Source organism: Mobula hypostoma, chromosome 9 (genome assembly GCF_963921235.1).
Source record: "Mobula hypostoma chromosome 9, sMobHyp1.1, whole genome shotgun sequence".
NCBI classification, from domain to species: Eukaryota; Metazoa; Chordata; class Chondrichthyes; order Myliobatiformes; family Myliobatidae; genus Mobula; species Mobula hypostoma.
In genome coordinates this window covers 59,115,869-59,142,910 of record NC_086105.1, presented here as the reverse complement: position 1 = coordinate 59,142,910, position 27,042 = coordinate 59,115,869, and the positions used below count along the sequence as shown (strand labels likewise).

Below are 27,042 nucleotides of genomic sequence, written 5' to 3'. Positions count from 1 at the left end.
TTGCACGTCTTTATTTTCTGTAATGCCTGCAAGAAAATAAATCTGAAGGTAGTATGAGGTGACATATACATACTTCGATAATAAATTCATTTTGACCTTCAACTTTAAACTCCAAGATTCTTTGTCAAGGTGAAGCTGTTTTGCTCTGGCATGCATATTTATCGAAATCTGCTTGTTGAGCATGTAAACTTGACACGTGGATGTTTAACCTGACAAGTGTATAGTTAGAAATTACACTTCCTGTACAGCTGACGTGATTGGTGAGCTAACTAAAGCTTATCAGTAAGGAGCTGGAGTGGATGCCTTCCATGTGCCTGGCTTTGTTTTATGTTAGACTCAAACACTAACCCTGGAAGTACTGACATTTTCAACCAGAAACAGCACCTGCAAGTCTTTAACATTGCCATCAGATTCAGATTTATCATTGAAACATACACTGAAAAGTATTGTTTGCGATAATAACTAACATACCTAAGGGTGCTGGGGGACAGCTCGCCACTGTCACCACACATTCCAGCACCAGCATAGCGTGCCCATAATGCTCAGCAGAGAAACACTGAACACAATAAAGCAGAACAGGCAAGTAACAGAACAGCAGCAGCAAGACAATCCCTGTTCCTCTCACCCAGCCATGACCATACACGGTCCTCTAACCCCAGGAGAGCTCATCTTCTTCGGCCGACAGGGGACTTGTGAATTCAGATGCACACGACCATTTTACAGTAAGAATTAAATTCATCCCGCACCTGGATACAACTCTGAAATGTTGTTGATACATTGAAATTTTCTTGGGTTAAAGAGGCCATGTCTTGTGAGAAGTAAAAGTGAGGTATGTTGAGGAGGAAGGGAAACTATGTAAGTAAGTAACAGCAGTTCACAATTCAGGGTGACAGCAACAGTAGTTCTATAAGAAGTCCCTGAATGACTGGTGCAATTTTCCCATAGATAGATAAGCCTTGATATTTAGTGTGCCTGCATACTTAATTTGAATTCACGTGTCATTTTGAAATATTACATTTCTTGCCATCTTAGTATTTATCTTAATGCCATTACATTGATTCACTTGTAACCTTAGTGCCCTTTCCAGCAGAGGGAAATGGAGTTTTTATTATTCTAAGCTGTAACTTATTGCTCTGGAATTACTGGAATTTCTGCCCTACAGTCACGTCAAGCAGTAACAAGTCTGAAGCAAAAAAAAACGGTAAAGAATTTAAATCTTTTGTAATACCCTAGAATATTTAATTAATTTTAAAGTGTATTCGCCAATATTCAATAGCGGCAGATCAACTAATTTCTGTCCTGCAACACCATTCCACGCACAGCAATGTGACAAGTTCATCTCTTTCACTGGTGTTGGCTTGGCCATGAGTGCTGGCAGAACTCAAGTGCCTGAAGTATTCATTAGATGGATTCGGATTCAGATTAGTTTATTATTAAACTCACTAGGGTGCAATGAAAAGTTTTATATGCGTAAGGTTCGCAGTCTGCGTGGGGAAAATAAACACTACAATAAATACAATGACAAACGCAAAGCAGCAGAAGGATGTAACTACTGTAATATAATTCTGGAGCAGTGCAAAAATACTAAAGTGGTAATAAGAGAAGTACCAAGAGGGGTAGAATTAGGAGTACCAGAAGGAAATATGAGGACTGGGGTCCCGGTGAGTTTAAAAGCAATGTGGAAATTCGAGCTCCAGTGAGTTTAAGGGGAATGTGGGAATTCGAGCTCTAATGTGTTTAAAGCGAATGTGGGAATTCGAGCTCTGGTGAGTTTAAAGGAAATGTGGGAATTCGAGCTCTAGTGTGTTTAAAGGGAATGTGGGAATTCGAGCTCCAGTGAGTTTAAAGGGGAATGTGGGCAATGAGGCCCAAAAAAATTGAAAGTGAATGTGAGAAATGGGTTCCCAACCTGGGGTCCATGGCATAAAAAAAGGTTGGGAACCCCTGGTTTAAAGGGAATGCGAGCCAGTTGCGGAACCTTCAGGAGGATTTTTTAAAAACCGAATAAGGGATTGTTGGACTTTTAATGTAATGGAATGACATTTCCTACCTTTCCATCTGTGGGAAGGATCCTAGGATCTATTGAATTTAGGAATTTAACAGCCAGTGCATCCACTATCTTCAAAAGCAGCAGCTCTTTCAAAAGAACACAAAAACAAAATGCTGGAGGAACTCAGCAGGCCAGGGAGCCTCTATGGAAAAGAGTATAGAAGAGGTTTAGAGCCGAGACACTTCCTCAGGACTCTTTCAAAAAGTCACTGGAGGTACAGTATATGACCCTTCCAGACCCAGTTTCCTCAACACAAAGGTAAGAAAAGCGTGCATGGATTTAAAGCAACGGATAAGATATAATTTAGATGAGATTTTTCACCCGGGCTGGGGAATCAACTTCCTTTTCGATCTGTCATTTTTAAAGTGAATAGTGAGTGACTGCGGGTTAGTTTTCTTCTGGAGATCTATGTTTTTCGTCGTCTGGTTTGGTCGAGTTCCTCCTTCTTGAGGTATTTGATATCCGGAGTACTCTGCGGGTTGCTGTCACCCTCCGCCCACTCAACCCGGCAAGGGTTAGTCAATGGAAAGGCGGCGCCAGTCACCTCCGCCCAACCCATTCGATATCGATTATTGGAAGAGAAAATTTGCTGTTAAATACTGATCATCTCAACTTCTGAAAGTAAGAACTGGGAGAGAATCATCAATCCGCAGCAGAACCGGGGACACAATTGTTGAACTTCCTGTTCCAAAATTCCCGTACTTCGAACTTCTCGATATGGACCTGCGGGGATTCAGCAAGATTTCACTTAACGCACTCTTTTACTTCGCTGCGTTTCGAGTGGGAGCAGCTGTTGATATCGACAATGAGGATTTCATCAAGGAATGCGTCAATACCCACAATCTGTATCGCTCTCAAATTGACCCTCCCGCCAGCGACATGCTGTACATGGTAAGCGGAAATATTTCACCTAAGTTTATATAGCAGCGCGACATCCTAACACATTTTCAAGAGACGAAGTGATTATCCAAAAAGTAAAACTATATTCTGACGCTTAGAGTAAACTAAAGTTGTGGGTTTTTTAATGCTCTTGAATTACTTAGATTGGGGGATTCTGTCGTGGTTTCTCGTTTCTTACAAACAACAAGGAGACGCAGAAAATCCTTCAAGACGTTTTAAACTTTAATTTGCAAATCAAAGCTGAGACAATCAGAAAGCTAGTAGCTGACTGCCCATCGAGGCTTGTACACAGCATTATTTATAGCAATCTCCTATCTTAGCTACATTATCATATCCAGACGGCCTGTGATCACATATCATCAATACATCCGCTCTCGACCTTCCACTATTGTTTTACTCCCCAATTTAATTATGTCCTAGTTTACTTTTTAGACCAGGTGTCCCCTCATCCCTAACCACAGTTATTTCTTAAATTGGTCTTGTTTTGACATACTGCCACATATTTCATTACCTCACTCGTCACCTACTTGGTTTCATTCTTAGTTCTCTTCATGAATTAATAGTGATTAGGTCAAAAGTCATGGCTACATAGTGAATACTTTCCACTGAGCTAGTAGCAGTTACATAGTGAATATAGAAAATACAATGTCCCTTTGAGTAAATGCTGTTACAATGTGTACATTTGGGTAAATACTGTTGAGTAAATATTGTAAATACTGTAATACATAGAAAATACAATGTATGCGTTTACATTTTCTAATTCAAGGTACAGTATTCTCGGTAAAATTATTCACTCTAACGTGCGTTTTAAAGCAGCGTATCACATAAAATTACAACTGAAAAAACAAACTCGCAGCAGTCAAGATAGTACAAATGGGAAAAAAAACTTAACGCAAGGTGGGGTGAAAGAGAAGAAAAACAAATTAGAGAAGGGGCGGGGAGGAATAGCTAGGGCACATGTGACTACTAATTACCTTTATAAGACATAGGTGCAGAATTAGGCTATTCAGCCCATCGAATCGGCTCCGCCATCCATCATGGCTGATCCCGGATCCCACTCGGCCCCATACACCTGCTTTTTCGCCATATTCTTTGAAGCCCTGATCGATCAGGAAACGATCAACTTCCGCCTAAAATATACGCACAGATTTGACCTCTATCGCAGTCTGTGGTAGAACGTTTCACAGATTTACTACTCTCTGGCTAATAAAAAACAAGAACCCCCGGACCTCTGTTCTAAAGGGTCGCCCCTCAATTTTGCGGCTGTGACCTCTAGTTCTGCTTTCTCGCCATTTTCTTTGAAGCCCTGACCGATGATACCCACTGGACCTTAGGAAACATCCTCTCCACATCGATCCTATCCATTTAAATGAAATCCCCCTGCATCCTTCTAAATTCCAGTGAGCACAGGCGCAAAGCTGCCAAACGCTCCTCATATGTTAACCCCTTCATTCCCACAATCATCCTTGTGAACCTCCTCTGGACTTTCTCCAATGACAACACATCCTTTCTGAGATATGGTCACAAAAACGTTGACAATACTCCAAGTGCAGCCTGACTAGTGTCTTATAAAGGCTCAGCATTATCTCCTTGCTTTTATATTCAATTCCTGTTGAAACATGTGTCAACATTGCATTTGCCTTCTTTATCGAAGACTCAACCTGTAAATTAACCTCCTGGGGGTCTTGCATGAGGACTTCTAAGTCCCTCTACACCTCTGATGTTTGAGACTTCTCCCTATTTAGATAATAGTCTGTACTATTGTTCCTTTTACCAAAATGCATTATCATACGATTCCCAACACTGTATTCCATCTGCCACTTTTTTGCCCATTCTTCCAATTTGTCAAGTCCTGTTGCAATCACAGTTCTTCCTCAGTACTACATACCCCTCTAGCTATCTTCGTATCATCCACAAACGTTCCTGCAAACTCATCAATTCCACTATCTAAATCATTGATGAACAATATGAAAAGCAGTGATCCCAATACTGACTCCTGAGGAACACCACTAGTCACTGATAGCCAACCAGAAAAGACCCCTTTTATTCCCACTCACTGCCTGTCAGCTATTCCTCTATCTATGCTAGTGTCTTTCCTGTAACACCATGGGATTTTATCTTGTTAAGCAGCCTCATGTGTGGCACCTTAAGAAATGCCTTTTGAAAATCCAACTAAATGACATCCATTGCCTCTCCTTCGTCCACCCTGCTTGTAACTTCCTCAGAGAACTCCAACAAATTTATCAAACAAGATTTCCCTTGATAGAAACCGTGCTGATTTTGACTTATTTTATCATTAGTCTCCAAGTACCACGAAACTCCATCCTTAATAATAGACTCCAACACTTTCCAAACCACTGAGGTTAGGCTAATAATTTGCTTTCTTAAACCTTCTTCCCTTCTTATAGAGTGGAGTGACATTTGCAATCTTCCAGTCTTCCAGGACCATGCCAGAATCAAGTGATTGTTAAAAGATCATAACCAATGCATCCATTATCTCTTCAGCAACCTCTCTCAGGACTCTGGGATGTAGTCCAACTGGCCCAGGTGACTTGACCACCTAAAGACCTTTGAGCTCGCCTTGCACTTTTTCCTTTCTAATAGCAATGGCACTCACTCCTGCTCCCTGACACTCATGGACCTCTGGCACACTGCTATTGTCTTCCAAGGTGAAGGAAGATGCTGTCTCTATTTCCTGAGCAGACTGAGGTCCTTTAACATCTGCTGGACAATGCTGAGGATGTTCTATGAGTCTGTGGTGGCCAGTGCTAACATGTTTGCTGTTGTGTGCTGGGGCAGCAGGCTGAGGGTAGCAGACACCAACAGAATCAACAAACTCATTCATAAGGCCAGTGATGTTGTGGGGATGGAACTGGACTCTCTGATGGTAGTGTCTGAAAAGAGGATGCTGTCCAAGTTGCATGCCATCTTGGTCAATGTCTCCCATCCACTACATAATGTACTGGGTGGACACAGGAGTACATTCAGCCAGAGACTCATTCCACCGAGATGCAACGCAGAGCGTCATAGGAAGTCATTCCTGCCTGTGGCCATCAAACTTTATAACTCCTCCCTTGGAGGGTCAGACACCCTGAGCCAATAGGCTGGTCCTGGACTTATTTCCTGGCACAATTTACATATTTACATATTACTATTTAACTCTTTATGGTTTTATTACTATTTATTATTTATGGTGCAACTGTAATGAAAACCAATTTTCCCTGGGATCAATAAAGTATGACTATGACTAAAGTACCCATTAAGTTCATCTACTATTTCTTTGCCCCCATTACTTCCTCACCAGCATCATTTTCCAGTGGTCCAATATCAACTCTCACCTCCCTTTTACCATTTATATAACTGAAAGAGCTTTTGGCATCCTGCTTTATATTATTGGCTAGTCTGCCCTCATATTTCATCTTTTCCCTTCTTATAGCTTTTTTAGTTGCCTTTTGTTGGATTTCAAAGTTTCCCAATCATCCAACTTCCCATTCACTTTTGCTACCTTATATACCCTTTCCTCAACTTTTATGCAGTCCTTAACTTCCCTTGTAAGCCACGACTGCCTAGCTCTGCCGTTTGAGAACTTCAGCCATCTCTGCTCTGCTGTCATTCCTGTCAGTATCCACCTCCAATCCACCTGGGCAAGCGCCTCCCTCATGCCTCTGTAATTCCCTTTATTCCATTGTGATACTGATACACGTGAGTTATACTTCTCCCTCTCGAATTGCAGTATGAATTCAATCACATTATGATCACTACCTCCCAAGGGTTCCTTTATATTACGCTCCCTAATAAGACTTGGGTTATTACACAACACCCAATCTAAGATAGCCTATCACTGAGTATATTTTTGAGTAACTTGGGGGATATTATACAAATACAAAATAAATTAAAATAAATGGTTTAAGTTATAAATACAAGAGTTTCTGCAAATGCTGGAAATCCGGAATAACACACAAAATGCTGGAGCTTCTCAGCAGGTCAGGCAGCATCTATAGAAATGAATAATGATTCAATGTTACTGACCTTAAACTGTTTAATGGCAAATGGTTTAGATCAGTGTATGAGTTATAGGCATCCGTTAGTCTCATGAGACCATGGATTTGCGCCTTGGAAGGTTTCCAGGGCACAGGCCTGGGCAAGGTTGTATGGAAGACTGGCAGTTGCCCATGCTGCAAGTCTCCCCTCTCCACGCCACCGATGTCCTTCAAGGGAAGGGCACTAGGGCCGATACAGCTTGGCAATGGTGTCGTCGCAGAGCAATATGTGGTTAAGTGCCTTGCTCAAGGACACAACACGTTGCCTCAGCTGAGGTTCGAACTAGCGACCTTCAGATCACTAGACCGATGCCTTAACCACTTGGCCACGTGCTAAGTATGAGTTATAGGCAAATATAAAAAAAAGTTGCAGATATTTAGTTGTGCCCATGGATACACTGGGGTTGCTAACAAAAAATAGAGGGTGCGCTGTGGTTACGGCTCAGGGTGCTAAAGTTTGGAGTTCATTTCTTCTCCCGGTCAATGTGTGGACTTCCAGGTGCTCTGGTTTCCACCCACAGTCCAAAGACCTATCGGTTAGTAGGTTAATTGGACATTGTGTATAGTGATTAAACTGGGTTGTTGGGCAGCACTGCTCATGGGGCTGGAAGGGCCTGTCCAGTGTTGTATCTCTAAATAAATGAAAGCCTTTTAATGAAAGAGGTCAGTCATTAAATAGACTCACGGATAATAGAACAATGGAGGGCCATATAGGAGGAAGGGTTAGATTCATCTTAGAACAAAAGTTTGGCACTACATCATGGTCACTGTTTCTCTAAATCAATTAATAATACAGGTGATGTCAGAAATCTGAAACCAAGATGGAAAATGCTGGTGTTAGTGGTTACCTGAACTCTTGGAATTCAAGTGTTGACTTTAGAAGCTGCAATGTGTCTTGTTATTTCTTGAATTTGTGTTGAGCTTTGCTGGAGCAAGAGTCCCAGGGCAGAGAATATAGAGCAAAAGAGGGACAGAAAATTGGAGGGATGGGTGACAGAAAATCCAAAATCATGCTTACCAATTGAACAGAGGAGATCTGCAAAGTAGTCACCTATACTGTTCTCAGGTTTGAGGAACAGCTTCTCATCTTTCAATTGGGCACCTTAATGTTGTTTCCCATTCAACAATGTCAGGTAATGTGTATTTCTGATTTTACTGTTAATTGTTATGATGCGGTGGAAGGCCTTTTGCCATGTTGGGTCTGCTGGCTCCAGAGCATGGTACGATTGTGGAACAAGCTGCCAGCAGAAGTGGTGGATGCAGGTTTGATTTCAACATTTACGAGGGGTGATTGATAAGTTCGTGGCCTAAGGTAGAAGGAGTCAATTTTAGAAAACCTAGCACATTTATTTTTCCTACATTTACACACTTAGTCCAGCGGTCATGGAGCATATGGATCCCTTCTGTGTAGAAGTCGGCGTCTTGGACCTCTAGAAATGATCCACAGCAAGGGTGATTGATAAGTTCGTGGCCTAAAGTAGAAGGAGATGAGGAGAAACTTCAAACTTTCTGCATTTTCACTCAGAGTTGAACTGCACGTGCGTGTAACGAGAGCTGTATAACTCATCTCCTTCTATCTTAGCCCACGAACCTATCAATCACCCCTGCTGTGGACCACCTGGAGATACAAGACGCTGTCGTTACATGCACGTGCAGTTCAACTCTTTGAGTGATAATACAGAAAGTTTGAAGTTAATAACTCATCTCCTTCTACCTTAGGCCACAAACTTATCAATCACCTCTGCTGTGGACCACTTCTACAAAGAAGGGATCCGTATGCTCCACGACCACTGGACTAAGTGTGTACACATAGGAGGGGACTATGTTGAAAAATAAGTGTGCTAGGTTTTCTAAAATTGACTCATTCTATCTTAGGCCGCAAACTTATCAATCACCCTTCGTAAATGACACTTGGATAAGTACATAGATGGGAGAGAGTGGAGGACTATGGTTCAAGTGCAGGTCAATGGGATCAGGTAGAATAAGTTTGGCACAGACTGGATGGGCTGAAGGGCCTGCTTCTGTGCTGGAATTGTCTATGATTCCATCAGTTACATTGCCCCTCTCTGTATTCCCTGTACTCTTCACATTCTCTCAACCGCTCCAACTTTCCATTTAATTATTGATACCACTTGCCACACTCAAGGGTGATTTCAAACCAATTAACCTGACACCAGGTCTTTGGGATAGGGCAGGGAGCCCATGCAGTCAGAGGGGATGGACAAGCTCCACACATCAACAACTGAGGTGAATAGGATTACAAGTCCATAAGATCAAAAAGACATAGGAGCAGAATTAAGCCGTTCAGCCCATCAAGTCTGCTCTATTATTCCATCATGGCTAATTTATTATCCCTCTCAACACCATTCTCCAGACTTTTCCCTGAAACCTTTGACACCCTTACTAGTCAAGAATTTTTCAGCCTCTGCTTTAAATATGCCCAATGACTTGGCCTCTACAACCGCCCACAGCAATGAATTCTACGTCCACCACCTTCTGGCTAAAGAAATTTCTCCTCATCTCTGCTCTAAAGGGCCATCCCTCTATTCTGAGACTGCTATCTGTTCCTAGACTCCCTGACAATAGGAAAATCCTCTCCACATCCATTCCGTCCAGGCCTTTCAATATTCAATAAGTTTCAATGAGTACCCTTCCCCTCATTCTTCTAATTTAAAATATATGATGAATATCCAAACTGCAGGTCGCTGAGACTGTGCAGCAATAGCACCCTGATTTTTCATAATTTCTGGTGCCTCTGCAAAAGTTGCAATCTGAAAATTTGTTCTTCCCTGTGCTACAGCTTTTGACAGTGGAGGAACATTTTCAATGCTTTTGCATAACACATGGGTGTCTTCCGTCATGTGATGTTGATAAATGGAATATGGATCTTGGGTAGCAGGCCATGGCTTGCAAATGAGTAACTTGGAAGTGAGTGTCAATGGCATTAATTTTATATTCCAGACTTTAGAGTTTAATTACATATTCACTCATAGATCATGAACCTTGTTTAGCAAGAACACTAAAGTTACAGACTTTAAATGCATAGAGTCATAGAACTTAATAGCGCAGTTTTAAGGTGCTTGGAAGTTGGTACAGAGGAGATGTCAGGGGTAAGTTTTTTACGCAGAGAGTGGTGAGTGTGTGGAATGGGCTGCTGGCAATGGTGGTGGAGACGAATACAGTAGGGTCTTTTAAGAGACTCTTGGATAGGTACATGGAGCTCAGAAAAGTAGTGGGCTATGGGTAACCCTAGGTAATTTCTAAGGTAAGGGCCTGTATTGTGCTGTAGCTTTCTATGTTTCTAAACAGGCCTTCACTCCATCTAGTCCATGCCAACATATTATTCTGCCTAAAACCATCAACCTGCACCTGAACCATACCCCTCCCATTCATATACTTATCCAAATTTCTCCTAGTGGTTAGCACAACTCTGTTGTACAGTAGCTTGGGGCATTCCAGTGTTTGGAGTTCAATTCTGGCAGTTTCTGTAAGGAGTTTCTGTGTTCACCCTGTGACGGTGTGGGTTTCCTATGGGTGCTCCAGTTTCCTCCCACAGTTCAAAGATGTACCAGTTGGTCATTGTAAATTGTCCTGGGATTAGGTTAGGTTAAATAGTTTGGCTGCAGCCTGAAGCACCAATGGCATAATGGGCAGTAAGTAAGTCTCTAAATAGGTGGGCTGCTGGGTGGTAAGCTGATCGGGTCTGTTCCACGACGTACCGATAAATAAATAAATTCTGAATGGAACCAGCATTCACCACTTCCACTGGCAGCCTGTTCCGCACTTGCACACCCTATGAGTGAAGACGTTCCCCCTCATGTTCCCTTAAATATTTCACCTTTCACTGTTAACCCATGACCTGTAGTTCTAGTCTCACCTATCCTCAGTGGAGAAAGCCTGGTTGATTTACCCTATCTATACCCCTCATAATTTTGTATACTTCTAAATCTCTCCTCATTCCTCTACAGTCCAGAGAATAAAGTCCTAACGTGTTCCACCTTTCCCTGTAACTCAGCTCCTCAGGTCCAGGCAACACCCTTGTAAATTTTTTCGGCACTTTTTCAATCTTTTTGGTATCTTTCCTGCAGGGAGGTGACCAGCACTGCACACAGTAGTCCTAAGTCAGCCTCATCAACATCTTATACAACTTTAATGTAACATCTCAACTCCTGTACTCATACTTTGATTCATGAAGGCCAATGTGCCAAAAGTGTTCTTTACAATCCTATCTACCTTTTGAAGCCACTTTCAACGAATTGTGGAGCTATATTCACAGATCTCTCTGTCTACCACACTTCTGAAAATGTGGATGGATGAGTTAGTAGGTCTGTAGATGATACAAAGATTGGATAGTGTCAATGACTGGCAAGGAATACAGTGGGATATTAACCAATTTCCCCCGGGATCAATAAAGTATGACTATGACTAGATCAATTGTAGATATGGCAGATGGAGTTTAGCCTGACGAAATGTGAAGTGTTTGCAAGCCAGTGGTGTAGTGGCATCTGGACTTTGCCTCTTCGCTGCAACTCAAGTGGTCATGGGTTTGAATCTGGCCGGCTCCTTGCACACTTTCCGTACGTACTGGGTTGCCTGATGTGCCGCAAGGGACAACAGCAAGTGCGAAGTGTTGCACCTTGGTTGCCGTGTTATAGGAATGATGTTCAGGATGCAGGAGAGGTTTACCAGGATGTTGCCCAGATTAGAGGGCATGTGCTATAATGAGAGGTTGCATAAAATTTGGTTGCCTTTTCGAGATCAGCAGAGGCTAAGAGGAGAACTGATAGAGATTTATAAGATTATGAAAGGCATAGATAGAGGAGACAGAGAATGCCTCTTTTCCAAAGTGGCAATGTCCAATACTAGAGGGCATGCATTGAGGAAGCTGTCCCGGAGCCTGTTGGCGCTGGTTTTTATGCTGCGGTACCGTTTCTCAGACGGTAGCAGCTGGAATAGGTAGTGGTTGAGGTGACTTGGGTCCCCAATGATCCTTTCAGCCTTTTTTACACATCTGCCTTTGTAAATGTCCTGAATCATGGTAAGTTCACAACTACAGATGCGCTGGGCTGTCTGCACCACTCTCTGCAGAATCCTGCGGTTAAGGGAGGTACAGTTCCCATACCAGGCAGTGATGCAGCCAGTCAGGATGTTCTCAATTGTGCCCCTGTAGAAACTTCCTCAACCATCTGAGATGAAAGAGGTGCTGTTGTGCCTCTTTCACCGCACAGCTGGTATGTACAGACCACGTGAGGTCCTCAGTAATGTAGATGCCGAGGGACTTAAAGCTGTTTACCCTCTCAGCCCCAGGTTCACTGATGTCAACAGGGGTTAGCCCGTCTCCATTCCTCCTGTAATCCACAACCAGCTTGTTTGTTTTTGGGACATTAAGGGAGAGGTTGTTTTCTTGACACCACTGTGTCAGAGAGATGACTTCTTCCCTGTAGGCCACCTCATTAATGTTAGTATTCATTCTGAGGAGAATGGAATACAAAAGCAAGGATGCAATACTGAGGCTTTATAAGGTCTTGGTCAGAACACATTTGAAGTATCGTGAGTAGTTTTAGGCCCCATATTTAAGGACGGATGTGCCGATGTTGGAGGCTGGAAAGCATCAGGAAGAAGTTTACGAGAATGATTCTGGGGATGAAAGGGTTAATACATGAGAAGTGCCTGATGTCTCTGGGCCTGTACTCACTGAGGTTCAGAAGGATTGGTGGGGGGAGGAGGGTGGGAGGTTGATGTCACTGTGACCCGTCAAACATTGAGAGGCCTGTATAGAGTTAATGTGGAGAGGATGTTCCCATAGTGGGAGACTCAAAGAATAGAAAGCACAGCCTTGGTATGAAAGGATAATCCTTTAAATATGTGTAAGCTTCTGTTAAGGTTCCCCCTTTTTCTATCTCTCTTACTGTAAGTGTAGTAAATGGCTGTTGTGTGTTCTTCATACTCAATGTTGGAATCCTGGGCGGTTGCAGCACCTTGAAGGCCATGTTAGGGACTTTGGGGAAAAAAAGCAAAGATGGTGTGCAGTCAGACTGTCAGGAAGGGCAGGCAGATGATAGGATCTAATTGCAGCCTGCAGGGTGAGCATCGGTGCTTTGGAGATGCAGGATCAAAGTGTTATATCTCAATGCATGAAGTATAAGAAATAAGGTGGATCATCTTGTAGCACTTTTACAGAGTGTCGGGCATGATGTTGAGGCCATCACTGAATCATGGCTGAAGGATGGTTGTAGTTGGGAGCTGAATGTCCGAGGTTATACATTGTATTGGAGGGATAGGAAGGTCAGCAAACGGGGTGGTGTGGCTCTGCTGGTAAATAATGGCATCAAATCAGTAGAAGGATGTGACATGGGATCAGAAGATGTTAAATCTTTGTGGATTGAGTTAAGAAACTACAAGGCTAGAAGGATGGCAGTTATATACAGGCCTCCCAACAGTTGCTGGGATATGCACCACAGATTGCAACAGGAAATAGAAGAGGCATGTCAAAAGGGCAATGTTATGAAATTCATGGGAGATTTCAACATGCAGGTCAATTGGGGAAATCAGATTGGAAATGGTTCCCAAGTTTGTTGAATGCCTACAAGATGGCTTTTTAGAGCAGTTTGTCGTTGAGCCTAATAGGGGATCAGCTATACTGGACTGGGTGATTAGGGAGCTTAATGTAAAAGAACCCCTGGGAGGCAGTGATTACAATATGATTGAGTTCAACTTGAAATTTAATGGGCAGAAAGTAAAGTCTGCGTGGCAGTATTTCAGTGGAGTAAAGGAAATTACAGCGGAATAAGAGAGGAGTTGGTCAAAGTAAATTGACAGGAAATTCTGGCAGGGATGACAGCAGGGCAGCAATGGTGTTGGTTTTTGGAGAAAAATGAAGAAGGAGCAGTACAGATGTACTCTAAAAACAAAGAAGCTCCAATGGCAAAATCGTGCAACCGTGGCTTACAAGGTATATCATAGCTAATGTAAAAGCAAAAGAGAGGACATACAGTACGACAAAGCAAAAATTATTGGGAAGACAGAAGATTGGGAAGCTTTTAAAACCCTACAAAAAGCAACTAAAAGAGCCATTAGGAGGGAAAAGATGAGATATGAAAGCAAGCTAGCAAAGAATATCAAAATGGATAGTAAAAGCTTTTTCAAATATTGTAAAAAAAAAAGAGATGGGTGTGGTTATAGGACTGCTAGAAAATGATAGAAAATGAGGCTGGGAAAGTAATAATGGGGACATGGAGTTGGCAGATGAACTAAATGAGTATTTTGTATCAGTCTTCACTTGGAAGACACTAGCAGTGTGCCAGATGCTGAAGGGTGCAAGTGAAGAGAAGTGAGTGCAGTTACTATTACAAGGGAGAAGGTGCTCAAAATGCTGAAATACCTGAGGGTACATAAGTCATGTGGACCAGGTGAACTGCACCCTAGGGTTCTGAAAGGGGTAGTGGTAGGGATTGTGGAGGCATTAGTAATGATCTTTCAAAAATCATTGGACTCTGGTGTGGTGCCAGAGGACCGGAAAATTGCAAATGTCACTCCACTCTTTAAGAAAGGAGGGAGGCAACCGAAAAGAAATTATAGACCAGTTATCCTGACCTCGGTGATTAGGAAGATGTTGGAGTCGATTGTTAAGGATGAGTTTATGGAGTACTTGGTGAAACAGAGCAAGATAGGACAAAGTCAGTATGGTTTCCATAAGGGAAAATCTTGCCTGACAAACCTGTTGGAATTCTTTGAGGAGATTACACACAGGATAGATAAATGGGATGCAGTGGATGTTGTATATTTTGACTTTCAGAAGCCCTTTGACAAGGTGCTACACATGAGGCTGCTTACCAAGTTAAGAGCCCATCGTATTACAGGAAATTTACTACCATGTTTAGAGCATTGGCTGATTGATAGAGAAAGCAGTGAGTGGGAATAAAATGACCCTTTACTGGTTGGCTGGCAGTGGTGAGTGGTGTTCTACAGGAGCCAGTGTTGGTACCGCTTTATTTTATGCTGTATATCAATGATTTAGATGATGGAATAGATGACTTCATTGCCAGGTTTGCAGATGATACAAAGATTGGTGGAGAGGCAGGTAGTGTTGAGGAAACGGGTAGGATGCAGAAGGGCTTGGACAGATTAGGAGAATGGGCAAGGGATGGTAAATGAAATATGTTGTTGGAAAATGCATGGTCATGCACTTTAGTAGGAGAAATAAATGTGCAGGCTATTTTCTAAACAGAGAGAAAATCCAAAAATCTGAGATGCAAAGGGACTTGGGATTCCTTGTGCAGAACACCTTAAAGTTAACTTGCAGGTTGAGTCGGTGGTGAGGAAGGTAAATGCAATGTTAGCATTCATTTCAAGAGGTCTAGAATACAAGAGCAGAGATGTGATTCGGAGGCTTTATTAGGCACTGGTGAGGCCTCATCTTGAGTACTGTGAACAGTTTTGGGTTCCTCATCTAAGAAAAGATGTGCTGGCATTGGACAGAGTTCAGAGGAGTCTCACAAGGATAATTCCAGGAATGAAAGGGTTATCATACAAGGAACATTTGATAGTTCTGAGTCTGTACTCACTGGAATTTAGAAGGATGAGGGGGGATCTCATTGAAACCTTTTGAATGTTGAAAGGCCTAGACAGAGTAGATGTGGAAAGGAGGGTCCATTTAAAACAGATGCAGAGAAATTTCTTTAGCCAAAGGGTGGTGAATTTGTGGAATTTATTACCAAGTGCAGCTGTGGAGGCCAAGTCATTGGGTGTATTTAAGGTGGAGATTGATAAGTTGTTGATTGGCCACGACATCATAGGTTATGAGGAGAAGGCCAGGGTGTGGGGCTGAGGGGGGAGAAAAGGATGAGCCATGATCGAATGGCGAGCAGACTCGATGGGCCAAATGCCTAATTCTGCTCCTTTGTCTTGAGGTGTAAATCAGAAAAGATTTTTTTTGCCAGAGGGTGGTGAATCTGTGGAATTCATTGCCTCAGGCAGATGTAGAGGCCAAGTCATGGGTATGTTTAAAGCAGAGATTGATAGGTTATTGATTAGTAAGTGTGCCAAAAGTTATGGGGAGAAGGCAGGACAATGGGGTCGAGTGGGAATAATAAATCAGCCACGATCAAATGGCAGTGCAGACTTGATAGGTGAATGGGCTAATTCTGCTCCTGTCTTAAGCTCTTGTAAATGCACATGCATGTTCTGAAATTCCCAACTTGGTTACAGGTTACTTGGCTGTCTGTAGTTGGGAAATAGAATTGGGAGAAATTAATAAGAATGTGGGGAGAATAAAAATGAAGTAAAGTAGGATTATAAAATAGGTGGTTGATGGCAGTCGCTGACTTGGGGGAGTGAAGGGCCTGTGTTCATGCTTGAATGACCTGAAATAGATCACACCTTAATCTTCCATTTAAAATTTACACTCAGTGACCACTTTAATGAGCAGGTGTACCTAATAACACAAATATCTAATCAGCCAATCATGTGGCAACAGCTCAATGCATCAAAGCATGCAGACATAGTCAAGAAGTTCAGTTGCTGTCTAGTCTAAACATCAGAAAGGTGTGGAAATGTGATCTAAGTAACCTTGTGGAATGATTTTAGGCATCAGATAGGGTGGTTTGACTATCCCAGGCATTACTGATTTCCTGAAATTTCCATGCACAGCAGTCTCTAGAACTTACAGAGAATGCAAGGAAGAATGTCTAGAGTGTGGCAGTTCTGTGGGAGAAAATGCCTTGTTAATCAGAGAGGTCAGAGGAGAATGGCCAGACTGGTTCAAGCTGACAGAAATGTGACAATAACCCAAATAACCACATATTTCAACAGCGGTATGCAGAACATCTCTGAATGCACAACATGTTGAACCTTGAAGTGGACAGGCTACTGCAGAAGACCACATCAGGTTCCACTCCAGTACTTAATAAAGTGGCGACTGAGCGCATATTAAAATGCAATTCTTTATCTATTGTCAGAATATTGTAACTGTTTATGTTCCTCACTGGGTGTGTAGTCATTTAAACTTCTCTGAGGATCACCATCTTGATGTGGTGGAGAGACTTGTGAGCTCTAGAGAGCAATGCTGACTGGAGTTTAGCCACTTGGCACTTGGCTCCTGGTGGGGTCACACTACCAGGGGCTAAGGGTAAGATCAAGGCAGAAGTTCCAGACAAAGAGCAATGCAATCAAAACTTCAACAGCTGAGCTGGTGAACACATCACAACAGCTGTGAAGGCAGAGGAAGGCTGCAGCAGTGAGGGTTCCCTAATCATCTTGCATTCAATGACACTGATGCTGATCTCTTTTTGTCAAGGAGTGTGTGGTAGCTACCCATGCATCAGCCTCCCTGTTAACAAATTCATGCACAGGAGTTCTCCATTATGGGAATTTACAACCCTTTAGGAGAATATCATACTCAATTTGAGTGATTGCACTACTTATTTAAAACTGGCTTTCATAGACATCTTGGTTGGTATGGATGAGCTCAGATAAAGGGCTTTTTTATGTGTTATATAACTCTATGACCTTTATTATTGATCTCCAATAATGGAGTAATGGAAATGTGGGAACAAATTGTCAACATAATTATTTTTTAATGCAAGTGCTAACATTGTGTAATAGAAGTATAAAATCAAACAATTGTAATGCCATGGTTAAGATTTCTACTGCTGTGCTTTGGATATTTCATTTCAGCAGTTGTCTGCAAAATCAGTGTATCCTGCTGGTAGAATGCTTTAGTTTTGGATAAGATAATAAGCCCTGCTGTTCAACTTAGAAATGTGAGTCAGCCAATGAGGATTGTACTGAAGAGTTTTCTGAAGGACAGTAGTCTGATCCGGGGGCTTTTGGCAGGAACTGTGGAGCGGGACAGAAGGGAAGATTCTTTTGGGAGGAGAGTCCCTGTTGCATGAAGTGCTTTGTGCAGATGAATGGCTCAAACAAGGAAGGACCAAAATTCGTGAGAGGGAGCCAGTTTGTTCGAGTTGGACTTTGAGCAAAGTTCAGAATGTGGTGAGTGTAGACTGTAGGCCCACTCCAGTATCAGCTCCAGTGAACTTGTGCACAGTGGACTAACTGAACTTTAATAGGCCCTTTTAGTTTCTTTTTCTTTTTCTTTTTCCTCTTAACCGTTTGATAAAGCTGAAATTTGTAAATGTTCTTTCTTTATATTTATGTGGTGTACAATCTGTTATTTCTGACAGACCAACAATTCTGTAAGGGCAGCATTTACACAGCATTCACTCAAATTGTGGTTTCTTTAATTGGAACATCACGATATTCCACTTTGGTTAAACCCCAAATCATATAGATCCTAGAAGTATGTTACATGGCTGAGTTACATGGCTGTTAGCAGAGCTAGCTAACGAGTCAAGTTTGTATACAAGTCTGGTGAGAGGGTTACATAATCAAAGCAGAACATTTCTGAGATCTTGGCTATATGTCTCTAATTTACTTGGCTATTTATTTTTTACTTCTAGTCATGGGATAGGACTCTCGCTGAAGCAGCTCTTGCATGGAGTAAGAAATGCACATTTAATCACAACAAAGATCTACGCACTAAATGGAAACTTCATCCGGTATTCAAGACTATAGGAGAGAACATTTATGTCCAGACAGGTTCCAGTTTAAATGTTCCTGCTGCAATAAAAAAATGGCGCGATGAAGTTCAATATTATGATTATAACTCCAACAGATGCAGAAGAGTGTGTGGTCATTACACCCAGGTAATATATTTTCAACAAATAATTTTGCAGGTCAAATAAGAATCAAGGATGCCATTTTTATCACTAGTTCAGTTTTTTCAGCAATAAATGATTTATTCATATGATATAGTTCTTGTCCCATTACATAAATGATCCACATACTAGTTATCTGTTTCTTGAACAGCATGTATGTAAATATTAGTATTTCGGCCTGCTCTTAGTGAGCAAGAACAGGTTGAAATAATAATATTCCTCATGCCTCTAGTGAAGAATATATAATTACTGTTGGTGGCATCTCCATAATTATCATAAACACAAGAAATTCTGCGGATGCTGGAAATCCAAAGGAAAACACAGTAAATGCTGGAGGAACACAGATGATCGGGCAACATCCATGGAAATGAACAAACAGTCGACATTGTGGGCCGAGGATCTTCTTCAGTACCGAAAAAAAAGAGGAAAAATGCCAGAATAAAAAGGTGGGGGAGGGGTAGGAGGATAGTTGGAAGGTGATAGGTGAAGCCAGGCATGTGGGAAAGCTAAAGGGCTGGAGAGGAAGGAATCTGATTGGAGAGGAGAGTGGACCACAGGAGCAAGGGAAAGAAGAGGGGCACCAAGGGTAGGTGATACATAGGCAAGAAGAGGTAGGAGGCCAGAGTGGGGAATGGAAGAAGAGGGGAGATGGGAGGGATTTTTTTAAACCAAAATTAGCAATTGTATTGGATGACTCTGCTGTCCAGACAGGAGTGGGAGGGAGCCAAGCACAGGCTAGGCTCAACATGGACCATAGGAAATGAGCAACTTGTATTCAGTGAGCTTGTTTGTGAATGCTCTTTGTAACTGAAAAATTCCATTCAAGTTGGTGCTCACTTTCTGTAACCTCAAAACTTGACTCTAAAATACATGATTTTAAATGCCAAGAACGTCACAATTCATTAAGTTTGTGGCTCATCAGTATCTCAGTTCCAATTTCTATTTGGTATCAAGCATATTACAATCTGGCATGCTTTCTTAGAAGTACTTAGAATAGAGGCAATCCATTTGTGAAAGATTGAGAAATTTATGGGGATCTGAGATGGAAAAGAGGTTCAGAAATGATCATACTGAAAGGTGGGGCAAAGTTGAGGTATCAGATGGTCTATTTCTGCTCCTGTTTTCTTGGGCTCTTGAGTGTCATGTTCTTGAGTTCAGTAGAGGGGCTGGACAAACATTTCATTAACTGGCACTTTTAAATGATTGGCAGCTATCAAGTTCAGCTGTGCCAGTTATAAAAGCTTTAATTCTTGGTCAAGTGAGTAGAAGGCTTGCATGTTTCAGACATCTTGAATTCAAACAATTATATCACAGCAATGATATAGCCTGCACAGCTCTCTCTGGAATGGAATTCTACAGATTCACCACCCTCTGGCTAAAGAATTTCCTCCTCCTCTTCATTCTAAAGAGACATCCTTCTATTCTGAGGCTGTGCCTGCTGCTCCTGAGACTCCCCACTATAGGATACGTCATCTCCGTGTCCACTCTATCTAGGCGTTTTAATATTTGGTAGGTTTCAATGAGATCAACGCTCATTCTTCTAAGTTCCAGTGAGTACAGACCCAGAGCTATCGAACACTCCTCATGTTAACCCTTTCATTCACAGAATTATTCTCAGAAATCTCCTCTGGACACTCTAATGCCACCATATCCTTTTTTAGATAAGGGGCCAAAAACAGCTCACAATACTCCAGATGTGGTTTGATCAATCCTAGCTTTGAAATTCTAGTCCTCTGGAAATGAATGCTAACATTGCATTTATCTTCCTTGCCTCCAACTCAACATGCAAATTAACCTTCAGGGAATCCTGCACGAGGACTCCAAGTTGCTGTGCACCTCTGATTTCTGAATTTTCTCACCTGTTTAGAAAATAATCTATACCTTTATTCTGGGAAATAAAGTAATTTGGGCCACTTTTAACTGGATCAGGGTGAAATTTTACCATGAACTTTGGAGCTTTGTTTGAGAGTAGACTATCATAAATAATGACTTCTTCCATGTTTTGATTTCAAGCTCGTCTGGGCGTCAAGTTACAAAGTTGGCTGTGCAGTTCACACCTGCCCAGGGGGAATTATTCACTTCAGCTCTGAGCTTTCGACTATTTTTGTTTGCGATTATGGACCACCGTAAGTCTTTCCTGTATTGGGTTCTTTTTAGAAGGTACAATTAATAAAATATTAATATTTTTGTGTTATTCTTTCTTGCAGTGGAAATTATCCAAGACAACCTTATTTAAAAGGAAAAGCATGTACTCAGTGCCCTGACAGTTGGTGTGAAAATAAATTATGCAGTAAGTTTGAATCACATAGATTCTTTATATATTTTGATGTGATCATTCAGATTTTTGAAATCAAAAAAACTCAGTAATTCTAGTATGTGACAAAGTTGATTTAATATTGTTGTGTATTCATTTTCTTTTCATCAGGAAATGCAACACGTGAGATGACAAGTGAGTACATTTTAATATTAAACCTTTAAATTATTTAGCAGAGGGATAGATTAGCTTTATTTGTCACATGTACATCGAAACCTACAGAGCATTAAATCAAATCAGCAAGGATTTTGTAAGTGTCTCCAGCACCAACATGGCATGCCCATGATTCACTAACCCTAAACCACCCATCTTTGGAATGTGTGAGGAAACCAGAGCAACTAGAGAAAACCCCCACAGTTACAAACCGTAAGATTCTTAAAGACAGCAGCAAGAATTGAATCCTTATCTTTCAGCTGTAGTGTAAAACATTGCATTAAGATTTATTTCAGTTTAAAGAAATGTAGTGTATTTTTACATCTTTTTTTTCTTTTAACAGATAATTCAGACTCTGCATGTGGCAATTACTGCATCGCTGTTGTAGTAACAAGACCATTGACTCTTATTATTATTTTCGGTGGAGTATATCTGATACAGTATAAGTACACTAACATGTTTGCCTATATATAGTACATGCCAACATTCTTCCATGTCTGCATTTATATCAGACCTGAATACTGGATTTTGTGTGGCTGAAAGTAAGGAAAATGACACCTCCATTAAACACGAAACATAGATATCAACTTTCAAAATTTCTGATGAATCATGATGGAGGTCAAACTTTGATCTGCACTATAGCTCAAATAGTGATTCATGACAACTTTTCAATTTGTCAGTTGGTTTGTTAACTTCTATAGTGAAAATAACTTCAAATTACCAGCAACATCTAAAAAGGAATGCATCGGAAAGCTATAGGATATTTTAGATGAGGACAATCACTGAATATGAAAGGGGAAGTTTTGGGAGGTACTAAATTTTTTCTGGTTAGCAACTGAAGCTTGAGTTTGCTTTAACATTTTTAAAATTTTTTATGGAGATACATCTTGATCTTTTTGTACTTTGATGTGAATATTTTTGCTCATTATTGTTAACAACATTGCCACATGGAAATGGAGCTTTATATTTTGTTTTCAGCATTAACTGTCCCAGATCAATTATAATGCAGTCTAATAAAACATGAAACTCTTTCACGTTTCAATTTGCACTTCGAAAATTAACTGTTTTATTTCTACACTTGCTTCAAGATTTGTCAATGCCAAATCAAGAATCTGTTCTCAGGTCTTGGCCTGAGATGTTGACTGTACTTTTTTCCTTAGATGCTGCCTGGCCTGCAGAGTTCCTTTAGCAGTTTGTGTGTGTTGGTTGGATTTCCAGCATTTGCAGATTTTATCTTGTTTGTGTTAGGAATTTGATTATAGTCCACACTCTGGATTAATGGACAGAACTGAATTTGCGTTGTCCTAAACTTTCTGAATAGGTTCTGCCTTAAACTCATTCTGCAATAGAATTGTTCAAAATGGAGTTCCATTTAAAAATGTTTTTTAAAACAAGAGATTATTATTTGAATAAGTATAGCATTTTGGTATCAATTTGAATCAATGCATTTAGGGACTTCATGAAGGATCAACTTTATTTGCCATATATATTTACATGTCTCAGGAATTTACTGTGAGGTGTTGGTCAGGGCATGACATGCAACTAAAAATGTCAACATTCAACAGTTATAAAGAATGATGCAAAAAGCTTAGAGGTTAAAGGAGAGAAATTGAATATACATACCAGCATATAGTTACAATGTAAAAACCACTTTTTGTAATGCCTTTAAAGTGTCTACAGTACAGTGACATGCTAACTTGAATGGTTGGTGAGATTGACATCCTGGGGAAGAAAGTTTTAAAATAATGTTTCTTTTTTGTTTTTGTTTTTAATAGCCCTATAACACTTTCCAGAAGAGAGCTTTTAGAAAAGGCAGTTTACAGGGTGGGTAGTATCAGCTATGATTTTTTTTTTCCCCTGCTTGCTGCTTTCTTTTTTTTTGCCGACCTCATTTAAAAAGAATTAAATTAACATTTAATATTAAAAGTATTAGATTAACATGTCCACAGAAGGTAAAAGGTGGTTGTAGATGGTTTGTATTCTATGGAGGTCAGTGACCAGTGGTGTTCCACAGGGATCTGTTCAGGGACTTCTCCTCTTTGTGCTTTTTATAAATGACCTGGACGAGGAAGTAGAAGGGTGGGCTAGTAAGTTTGCCGATGACAAAAAGGTTGGGGGTGTTGTGGATAGTCTGGAGGGTTGTCAGAGGTTACAGCAAGACATCGACAGAATGCAGGACTGGGCTGAGAATTGGCAGATGGACTTAAACCCAGATAAGTGTGAAGAGGTTCATTTTGGTAGGTCAAATCTGAAGAAAAAACAATATTAATGGTAAGACTCTTGGCAGTATGGAGGATCTGAGAGATCTTGCTCCTTGTCCATAGGACACTCTAAGCTGCTGCACAGGTTGACACTGTTGTTAAGAAGGTGTATGGTGTGTTAGCATTCATCAACTGTGGTATTGAGTTCAAGAGTCGTGAGGTAATGTTACAGCTATATAAGATGTTGGTCAGACCCCACTTGGAGTAATGTGTTCAGTTCTGGTCACCTCACTACAGAAAGGATGTGGATACTATAGAGAGAGTGTGGAGGACATTTACAAGGAAGTTGCCTGGTTTGGAGGGTGTACCTTTGTATTGGTGGGGTCGTGACTGTCACGTAACAGCACTGCCCACTACCTGGTTGGAAGGCACGCCACCTGCCAATCAAGGTTTGCCCCCTCCTCATCCATCAATGCACACCTAACCATTGACCCCTCTAAATAGCCTTGTACTTGGCCTCCGGCGATTGGCCTTTGTGATCAGCTTATCTCTTCTGGCACCGAGCCATTGGCCCCCTTGTGAATTACCTGGGCTGGACCCTCCAGCCCTCCTGCACTAAAAGGGTGCCATGTGTGCTGGGCTCTCTCTTTTTGCCATCTCCGAGGGACCACCCTGCTTCACTTCAGGCTGAGAACTGTGGAACAGCACTGGTGAAATTGGTGAACTGTGCATTGAATAGGGTTGGGAGTGTTGATTATTGTCCCTAATAGCACAAAGATGTGCCTGCACAAAGTCAAGGGGTGGCGGGTATCGTATTGACTTTTCCCGTGTTTTTGTGTGTGTGTAGCGATTTTCCCACGTTCGTTATTAATTGTCCGGTGTATTTTACTGCTGATCTGACTTTTCCCCGACTGCTGTAAATTGTGCCCGTGTGTGTGTTGCTTCTGTTGCCATTTTCCCACGTTTGCCTTCTGTAAATAAAATCCTTTACTACCAAGTCTGTGTGTCCAGAGTCCTTGCCTTTGAGACCTACCGAATCTGTTTCCTCACTTACAACAATTGGCGCTGCGAGAAGGATCTCAGGGATCTTGGCTAGACACCGGAGTGGGAAAATGTTCTGGAACAGGGGCAAAAAAGCCAGTGCAGGCACTGAGGATAGGATTCCCGGCTGGACGGACGAGCGCTTGGTCGAGTAGTTGGATCCACGTAGCGAGAAATTACGGCACCACGTGGTCTCCCTCCTTAAGAAGTCGGGGTTGCCCAAAGTCAAAGGGAGTCAAAGGGGTGCCTTTTAGCTGTTCACGTCCCTCCTGAGACGCCAGGTTAGGGTTTCCGGCCAGATGCAGCAGTTATGCAACCAGAAGGACAGGGAGTGAGAAGAGCTCCAGCAGCGCTGCTCCACGCTGCAGGAGGCAGTACAAGCTGCCCAGACTCGAGGTCGGGGGACTGAAGTCGCCTGCAGGCTAATAGAGCTACAGCAGGCGCGGGCAGCTCGCCGGTCTGGCTGGCAGCAGCACCCGCTAAAGATTCGAGCCCTGGTCCAGTGTGGTGACAAGCTGGACGCGTGGCTGGGGGACGGGGATATATGGCTAAACAGTGACGAGGTGGGGGTGCCCGAGGAGCCTAGGTCCCACAACCGCCCTCCCCTCTATGCCTCCGAACCCCTGCACGCTCGACCCGTCACCACGGTGTCCCAGGTCCACCGCAGAGAGGAGGGGGATGAGGATGACCAAGCCGCAAGGAGGCATGCCCGTGGTTCCTCTGAGATCCGGGATTTCTCCCCAATGGAGCTGACCCAGCTGGCGGATCGGTACCGCCAACGGCCGGGCGAGCACCTGGCCGCGTGCCTGCTCTGACTGTTGGATGAGGGGGGCCCCAACTTGAGCCTCTCTCATCAAGAGGCCAGCGCCCTGGGGAGCTTCTCTGATCAACAATGCCTTATGGGCGCCACAGCCAGAGATCCGGGAAGGCACTACCCTGTGGGATCGGGTGGTGACCGCTGTGAGGGTCCGATCCCTCTCCAGCAGGGTGTGGTATTTACACGGGCGCCCACAATGAAGTACGGTCAGTGAGGGAACCCGGTTGTTAGAGAGTGGGCACTGGTCAACGGCATCTACCAGGCTGCCTGTGACCGTAGGAAAGGGAAACACACAGAGGTGGATGGCACTCGTCGACACAGGTGCCCAACACACCATCATCCCGGGCAATCCCGCCAGATGGAAGGGAACCGAGATGCAGGTAGAGGGCTTAGGGGGTTCCCTTTTACCCGCGAAGGAGGTCACACTCCGCCTAGCCATTGGGAACCAACCTCCCGGACCTGTACGAGTCCTTATAGCCGCTTCACCTGAGCGCATCCTCGGTTTTAATGTCTTAAAGGGACAGTCCCTTGGTTGCTTGACACTAACAGAGGCAGGTTAACCGTTGGGGTCGCACGGGCCACTATTGTAGTTGGAGTGGCCAAGTGGGAACCTATCGTTGTCTCCGCCCCCCCCCCCCCCCCACCACCACCAAGATCATCTGTAACAGTCAGTACAGAGTGCCGGGGGACACCAAGGCATTACTGAGGCCATTCAAGCCCTATTAACGGGAGTGTCATTAGACCTACAGCCTCTCCCTTCAACAGCCCCGTCTGGCCCGTCCGCAGAACGGATGGGTCATGGCGCATGACGGTGGACTCATCATCATCATCAGCAGGTGCCACGTCCAGTTTGAGCTTTGACTGCCATGGCCCACACATTCTTGTTTCAGGTCAAGTGGATCAATTCATTGGTATTCATTTCCAGTTCTCTGGCTGCTGTCTCCATCATCATTTGTCTTTGTCTTCCTCTTGCTTTCTTCCCTTCAATCTTTCCCATAATTACCGCGCATTCTAACTCCTCTTTCCTAATCACATATCCAATTACGTTACGTTGCCTTTGTTGTAGCGTGGATGAAATCACCGGAGAGACAGAGTCACTGGTAGTTACAAAGCAGCTTCTTTATTCGACACAACAAGCTACAGCAGGCATCATAAGGACGGAGACGCTTTCGGTAGAAAGGTCTGCTAGCCCAGTGTGGGCTTGATATTCATATGCTAAACACAAAGGCAATCGCTACTTAAGAAGTTATAGACAATGCTTCCTTTTGAAGCTACATACAAAATATCACACCATCCTTTCCTTCCGACGCCAACATGTCTGGGTTGGTATCCACAGCCTTTAGGATTTACTTGGCATTTTGTACGTGCTAACATAGAAGACAATTAATATTTATAATGTATAGATAATACTGTCTTCGAAACTACAGCATCAGGTCAAACTACGGCACCAGAAGCATCTGGTATTCACACCTTTTTAGGAAACCCATTGTTGTGGACTCAATCCACAGTACTTTGTCAAATAGAAGTCTGGTGGCCAAAGTCATTTAAGTGTAAACAAATCATCTACCCAAAAAAACTCACTCTAACAGTCCCTCCTCTTCCGAGACAAAAATTAAATTTGTATCAGGAAAGGCCAACCTAGGAGGATCTGCTCAAATAGGGCAGTAAAAATGCCCTGTCCTGAAATTCCCCCCAATTTTATGTACCTCGATATCAATCCTAGCATTACCTAATCGCTACCTACCAAATGTTAAGCAGAGAGGCTGTTCCAAGTCTTTAGGAATGCAGCTCCTTTTGTGCACCTGCAGG

The 27,042-nt window shown here is 42.6% G+C and overlaps 1 protein-coding gene across 1 annotated transcript; it reads left to right on the top strand.

Annotated features, from left to right (window-relative positions):
- Nucleotides 1-1,871: 1,871 nt before the first annotated feature.
- Nucleotides 1,872-24,362, top strand: LOC134351750 (glioma pathogenesis-related protein 1-like). Its single transcript, XM_063058356.1, has 6 exons — nucleotides 1,872-2,941; nucleotides 18,450-18,695; nucleotides 20,721-20,833; nucleotides 20,915-20,997; nucleotides 21,133-21,156; nucleotides 21,518-24,362. Exons 1-6 carry the CDS (start codon nucleotides 2,768-2,770, stop codon nucleotides 21,646-21,648), a joined length of 771 nt encoding a protein of 256 aa, XP_062914426.1. The 5' UTR covers nucleotides 1,872-2,767; the 3' UTR covers nucleotides 21,649-24,362.
- The last annotated feature ends 2,680 nt before the right edge of the window (nucleotides 24,363-27,042 follow it).